The following is a 7,142-nucleotide window of genomic DNA, read 5'->3' as shown; positions in this document are numbered from 1 at the left end:
ACTGGTTTCTGCTGGTTCTAACTGGTTCCTGCTGGTTTCAGCTCATCTGTTTTAGTTCCGTCTCGTGTCTCTCTTGCAGCAGACGGTTCTGTCAGAAAACTATAATAAAGTTCCACTGTGGTATTGTGGCTGAAATCAGCAGAATAAATTCATAATTTCTAATATTTGATGCAGAAACGGTCCGTGTTTCTGCTGCCGGGTCCAGTGTGTGGTTCTGTTCGCTGCCCCTCCCCCACCGCTGCTGAACACACTCGGTGATGGACTCTGCATTGTTCCAGCGTCTCTCTGTCGGCAGCAGGGTTTTCAGGATTCAGCCTCATAATCCACGACTCCGTCTTAATTACTCCTAATAATTAGGAAATCCTGATAATCTGCAGCCTGATCGAGGCCGAGCTCTCACACACACATGCACACACACACACACCGTCTCTGAAGGACTTTGAAGCAGATAGATAATTCTTTTCTGCTTCAACATTCACTAATTAGCAGCAGCTGAAAATCGCCTGAATCAGCTCCTCTGGAAGCTCCAGCTACCAGTCAGAAACCAGAGAGAAACCAGTCAGAAACCAGAGAGAAACCAGTCTGCATCAGATAAACCAGTCAGAAACCAGTCAGAAMCCAGWSAGAAACCAGTCAGAAACCAGAGAGAAACCAGTCKGCAKCAGATAAACCAGTCAGAAACCAGTCAGAAACCAGTCAGAAACCAGTCAGAAACCAGAGAGAACCCAGAAGGCTGCAGCTACATAATGAAACAGGAGAGTAGTAGGAGAAGATGCAGGATGTTTCCCTCAGAGTCTATTTGCTGCAGTTTGCTGGGTTTTCGGCCCGTTTGTCCTGTCAGAACCGCTGACCGGGTCACCAGCGTCCTGTTTGAACCAGTTTGTTACCAGCCTGTGTTGAGTAGTAACCAATCAGAAGCTTTGAAAGCTGTGACATCATCATCTGGGTCTTCCCAGGCTATTAAAAGTGGAACCAGGCGCAGTTCTGGGCCCACTGCTGTTTATTATTGTCCTTTCACTTGATTTTATCGTTTTATATCTTTTAATTCTTTGTGTAACTTAATTGGTTCCTGTTGTAAGTGATGATGAATGAAAACGTCCAACCTGGACTGACGTCTTCCTCCTGTCCTTCTGTCCTCAGGTCCTCCTGTCCACCATCCTCAGGGTTTCCACCTTCTACCAAATCCAGATTCAAACCCGGCCCGCTCCGACCAGAACCCGGCCCGCTCAGACCAGAACCCGGCCCGCTTCTTCCAGCCTTCCTCAGGTTCCTCAGCTCAGGAAACCGTTTATACGCCTGGACCCGGAGCAGCTCAGACGGATCCAAACCAGCAACCAAAGCCTTCAACCAGCTTCTGCCTCCTCACTGACCCCGCCTCCCGGTGACTCCGCCTCCTCACTGACTCCGCCTCCTCACTGACTCCGCCTCCTCAGTGACTCCGCCTCCCGGTGACCCCGCCTCCTCAGTGACTCCGCCTCCTGGTGACAACGCCTCACAGTGACTCCGCCTCCCAGTGACTCCGCCTCCTCACTGACTCCGCCTCCTGGTGACTCCGCCTCCCGGTGACCCCGCCTCCTCAGTGACTCCGCCTCCTGGTGACAACGCCTCCCGGTGACCCCGCCTCCTCACTGACTCCGCCTCCCGGTGACTCCGCCTCCTGGTGACAACGCCTCCCGGTGACCCCGCCTCCTCACTGACCCCGCCTCCCAGTGACCCCGCCTCCTCAGACTGACGCCATGTTGGGCGCCGGACCAGCTAACTCTGCTAACTCTCTGAGCTCCTGATTGGAGGAGCTTCACATCTTCAGGGTTTCGTTTAATAATTATGAGAATTTACAGACATATCAAACAGAATAATTACTTATTTAAAACAAATTTTTATACCTTCAGAGAACTTTAGTGTATATTTCCTGAACTGGAGTAAATAAAGAGATTATATTCCGTGTCTTTGTGGTTCTTCTGATCCGGTTGGAAGTCGGGGGACTTCCTGGAACAAACGGGACATGTGGATATCTGTTCCCCGACACGTCCAATGTTAGATTCTAGGTTTAAATTTCTCCAGAATTATGCAGAAACGTCAAATATGAACATAAACCTGTGAGTTCTGCCTGAATTTGGTGGTTTTCGTTGCTTCTGGCTGATGTTGGACCACATTTCTGGACCCTGACCCACATTTTGGGAACCGCTAGTTTAGAGGAACCGTGTTACCTGTGAGTCAGGTTCACTCAGAAACTGAATCTGTGCCACCAGACTGAGCAGAGCGTGCGTCATGTAAACGGGAACCTGGAGACCAGAGTTTGTCTCACGCCGTCGCTAAGGACGGATCCTTACATATGGAGCCAAAATGGTGCAAAATGTCACGTCGTTCACACCAGTTCTGAATAATCGGCTTTAATCCAAGTCCGGTCCGTTGTCTAGAAAGTCCAGTTCGGTTGGGGAGGTGTGAATGCTAAGCTAACTCTGATCTGTCTGCTAGCTTCAGTCTGGGTTTGGTTGAAGTGAACAGAACAGGAAGTGGACTACAGCGCAGGGCATTCTGGGTAAATACAACCAAAGCTAACATGCTAGCCTAGCACTAGCAGCAGAAATGGCTCCAACCGCTAAACTCTGACTTTTCCATCTGGTGAAACAGGAAGTTGCTCTCAGAGGTTTCTGTGTCGTTTCCTTCAGTGGTTCTTGGTGCAGCGCCCCCACAGGCCAGGAGGGGAACAGGCTGGTTTGGGGCAGAACCACAGCAGCTGGAGGTGGAGCAGATGTTCTGGTCCAAATCAAACCAAATCAGCAAAAATTACTAAACAAAACTAGGATTTAAGAAAAACAAAAGAACATTTTAATTTTGCAGCCTTAGCAAAACAACAGAACTTCCTACGAGGCTACAAAATCAAAATGGCTCCAACAGGGAGGCCCCTGACCTCCTGACCCGGTCCTCCAGAACCGGGCTGATGAACCGTTTCCCATCCAGATGTTGGACTCTGGTTCTGATAACATCTGGCTGCTGGTGCTCATTAGCATGAGCTAATGACTTTCTGCTGCCAGTTTCTAACCGGGTCCAGAGCCAGAACTACGAGTCCCAGCTTCCAGCACCGACCATGACCCACATCCCAACCAGAACCAGCACAACCAGAACCAGTAACTCAATCAGAACCAGCACAATCAGAACCAGTACAACCAGAACCAGTACAACCAGAACCAGTAACTCAATCAGAACCAGCACAATCAGAACCAGTACAACCAGAACCAGTACAATCAGAACCAGTACAACCAGAACCAGTAACTCAATCAGAACCAGTACCCCAATCAGAACCAGTAACTCAATCAGAACCAGTACAAACAGAACCAGTACCTTCCATGGCCCCATAGAACTGCAGGTTGATGTAATTTAGCATCTGGAGCCCACAGGGCCACATCAGGAGCTACGGCGGCCCACATCCGGCCCCCGAGCCTGGAGTTGGACCCATGTGATCTGAAAGCTGCTGATTTGGTTCCTGATCTGGTTTCACTTCCTGTTTCCTGCATCCAGTTTGGTTCCTCTTCTGCTGCCAAACATCCTCAGTTTCGCAGATGTGGAGATTTGACGTCTTTTCACTTCCTCTGTCGAACCAGATTAGCCTGTTAGCTCGATGCTAACACGCTAATGTTAGCATAGCGACCCTGGTGGTTTGTGCCAGGCGCTTCACTGTTAGCTTCTTAGTGATTCTAGTTTCTCTCTCTCTCTCTCGCCCGCTGTGCCACTTTCTCTCCTTCACACCTGCGACCCGTCAGCCAATCAGCAGGTTTTTGTTCTGCTCTGGCTCCCTGTGGTAAGTTTTTCATGATTTTTAAAAAAATTAAATACAAAATCTACTTGCCGCCTCTGCTTTTCTGCATTTGGGTTCATCATCAAACACATTTATTTCTGTGTGACGGTTATAAAAATGAGAGAATATTTTATGGAGGAATCTCCATGTTGAGCAAAGATTTCTGTATAAATCTTACACTAAAAAACATTCGTCTGGAAGTAACCGAAGCATTTTTGGCTTTTTAGACACATGATCACACATTTTACTAGAGAAGATTAGGTCTCATCTTTATTGCATGTCGATCCGGAAATAGAAAAATGCACAAACTCAGATTTAATTCATCGAGTTTTTTGGTTTCGATCCGAGTTTCTTCTTCTTCTTCTTCTTCCCGGTTTAAAGGAGCGAAGAATCCAGGCCGCATCCCTGCAAATATTTACTCACGTCTTGGTTTTTACAGTGCGTCCGCCAGCCCACCCTGCAGCCAGACAGAGGGAAACGTCATGAGAGCTTTTCCAACAGCAGATCAGCCGAGGCTGGTCACATGACCTCACCAGGCGGCGATGCCCTGCGGGTCCCTGACGACGCGCTTCGCACAGCCGATGGCCACGCCCACATCGTCGCTCAGCAGCTCTGGTGCAGAAAAAAGAACAAAAAAACGTTTCGTTTACTCCGACACAGAAGGAAAACATTAGAAACCTGCCAAGCCAGTTGGTGCTAGTTCATTTTTTTGCATTAGCGCTTTTGCTAACTTTGCTAACATTTAGCGCACTTAGCTTCCCCTACATTAATTTTTCTGAATAAGTGATCAAGAGCTAATTTAGTTAGCCGTTTTGTAAACGTTCAGTTGAATAAAGTTTGACATCTGTAGGAATTTAAGATTTATTCCAGTAGTTTATACTCATGCTCTTATTTTGAAGTCTGTCCTCACGTTCTCTCTTTTCCCCCGGTAACTTTATTTAAAACCAAAAATAGAAACATAAACAGAATATCTACGGACTTTATGGAAATTATGTTGAAATTAAACTGGTGTTTAGAATATCAATTGAATTAGCGCTTTAGCATTAGCTTCTAATAAATACTGTGTTAATAAAGCACTTTGGAGTTAGCTTCTGCTAAATACCATGTTGGTATATAGCATGTTAGCAGAGCTAATGTTTCATGATTAGCGCTTCAGGGTTAGCTAACTCCTAACTGTTCAGTACAAGCTAAGCTAAGCTACACATTAGCCTGGCCCAGCTCGTTGTGCGGCCATGTTTGAGTATTCTCCACGTATTTGGCTCCGTGTTGAGGATGGTTGTGCTGGTTTCAGAGCTGGAGGTTCTTGACCTACGCTCACACATGATGCGACATCCGTTGGCGGTTCTGATCCGGGTGTCGTTGCACCACCAGCGGCTGTTGATCTGGAAGATGCCGAAGTCGGTGGATTTGTCCCGGTTGTGGTTGACAGCCAAGGTGTCGTATCGCGACTCCCAGTAAGTCAGACACATCCCTGAAGACAGAACCAGTTCCATGTTTAAACTCCAGCTGAAAGGTCAGCAGAGGGTCAGCGAAGCATCCAGCAGTTAGAGACCGCAGCCCGTCGTCCTCTGGCAGCAGGCTAGTGTTTCTTTAAGGGAAGCGGCCATTTTGTAAAGTTCACAGCGATATTTAGTCATTAAATGTCACAGTTTCAATTATAAAAGGCAGATTATTTTTCTCTGAGCTAAATATTTAGCTTTGAAACTCAGCAGTTAGCTTAAAGTTAAGTATTTTATATTAAATATTTAGTTGAAGTAAATATTCAAACTAAATATTTTCATATAGTGGCAGCAGTAACTTCATTTACTGTGATCATTTCTTATTTTCTCCTCTAAACAGATCATAGACATAATTTTAGGTCAATATTAGATTATTTTAAAGAATTTAATAATAAAACCTGGAGGAAGCCAGAAGTGATCCGGTCTGAAACCAGAATAATAATCAATAATCAGTCTGTGTGCGGCTTACAGTTGGCCAGGCTGACGTTCCGGTATCCGTCCATCCCGCTGCTCTTCATGGTTCGGGCCCACTGGCACCGCTCGAACACTCTGCCGTCCACCAGAACCAGCAGAACCAGCAGAACCAGCAGAACCTTCATGGCTCCGTCTCGACCTGTTGCTGAAACTCTGCGGCCAACTGTCAATACGACGAGGCGACAGCAAGTTCCCCAAAACCCGGTTTGGTTCTGCTTCGTGTTTCTGGTTCTGGTTTTCCGGCGGAACCAGAGGAAACCACCGGCATAGAAAACAACAGAGTAGAATGTGAAACGCAGCTCTGCCTCCGTTCTGATCGGATTTTCTGGAAAAAAAAAAATCACTAAAATGAAGCTTGAAAAGTCACAATTTACGGCCTTTCCAGGTTCTTCTTTAGTGTTTTAGATTCATCTACATATTTATGAGATTTTTTACTTTTCAAACTAAAAAAAAATGTCTATAGTTTTTCCTACAATAATTCTGAGATTTTTATGTTTATTTTTAAAACATCTTTGGTTTTTCAAACTCAGAAATTTTCACGATTTTGTATAAAATTTCAGAGACTAATCAAAAAAATTGTAGTAAGTGTGTTTCCTCAAAAATGTCCTGTTTCTTTTTAAAATTTATTCTTTTTTTTTTATAGAAATATACTTCATTTTTCCACCTCCAGTGGCCCCAACAGGCTGCCGTAGCTCATAACTTCAGCTTCAGATCCTTGGTGATCCAGTCGAACCAGTCTGGCAGCAAACTGGGATTTTGTCCACAACACTTTCAAACGTTTATGCATTTAAAGTTATTTACAGCCAACCGCAGTGAAAAGTTTATTTAAATATAATCATAATTTTTTATAAAGTTGTATTTCAAAGTGAGAAACGTCAGCATGTTACCTGTGGAGGAAACTTAAAGAGGGGTGATGGAGCTGCAGCCACCAGCCGCGGAACTAAACCTGATTAAAAACTACAAACGTCACGGGGGGGCGCGATGACGTCACACACGAGAAGCCACGCCCACCGGAAGCTCCCAGATGCAGAGGGAAACGGGAAACAGCAACTCTGGAGATTTATGCTATCTGGACCAGCAGCTGGTTTCTCATCATAAGGACAGATAATAATAATAATAATAATAATAATAATAATAATAATAATAATAATAATAATAATAATGATGATGATGATGATAATAATGATAATAATGATAATAATAATAATAATAATGTTAATAACAATAATAATAATAATAATAATAATAATAATAATAATAATAATAATAATGTTAATAATAAAAACAATAATAATAATAATAATAATAATAATAATAATAATAATAATAATGATAATGATAATAATAATGATAATGATAATAATAATAATAAT

At 44.4% G+C, this 7,142-nt stretch overlaps 2 protein-coding genes across 3 annotated transcripts in view; one reads left to right on the top strand and one right to left on the bottom strand.

The window, feature by feature from the left end:
• Window positions 1–1,227, top strand: part of mbd2 (methyl-CpG binding domain protein 2) — a 12,335-nt gene extending 11,108 nt beyond the window's left edge. Inside the window, exon 7 of the mRNA XM_008402360.2 lies at window positions 1,141–1,227. The gene's annotated coding sequence lies outside the window, so the exon portion shown is untranslated. The remainder of the gene's footprint in view (window positions 1–1,140) is intronic.
• Window positions 1,228–4,038: 2,811 nt separating this feature from the next.
• On the bottom strand, window positions 4,039–6,755 carry LOC103460257 (lysozyme C-like). 2 transcript variants are annotated; one of them, XM_008402363.2, is made up of 5 exons: window positions 6,657–6,755; window positions 5,765–6,000; window positions 5,109–5,267; window positions 4,330–4,408; window positions 4,039–4,253 (listed from the first exon to the last, which is right to left on the bottom strand). In XM_008402363.2, the coding sequence occupies exons 2-5, from the start codon at window positions 5,892–5,894 to the stop codon at window positions 4,172–4,174; spliced, it is 450 nt and encodes a 149-aa protein (XP_008400585.1). In that variant the 5' UTR covers window positions 5,895–6,000; window positions 6,657–6,755; the 3' UTR covers window positions 4,039–4,171. The 2 variants fall into 2 exon arrangements, with proteins under 2 accessions (XP_008400585.1, XP_008400584.1); XM_008402362.1 differs by lacking the exon at window positions 6,657–6,755 and having other exon boundaries at window positions 5,765–6,094.
• Between the last annotated feature and the right edge of the window lie 387 nt (window positions 6,756–7,142).

The sequence above is a fragment of the Poecilia reticulata genome, unplaced genomic scaffold (assembly GCF_000633615.1).
Source record: "Poecilia reticulata strain Guanapo unplaced genomic scaffold, Guppy_female_1.0+MT scaffold_219, whole genome shotgun sequence".
Lineage (NCBI taxonomy): Eukaryota > Metazoa > Chordata > Actinopteri > Cyprinodontiformes > Poeciliidae > Poecilia > Poecilia reticulata.
Note: the sequence above shows the minus strand (reverse complement) of the source record. Positions and strands in the feature narration are given on the sequence as shown.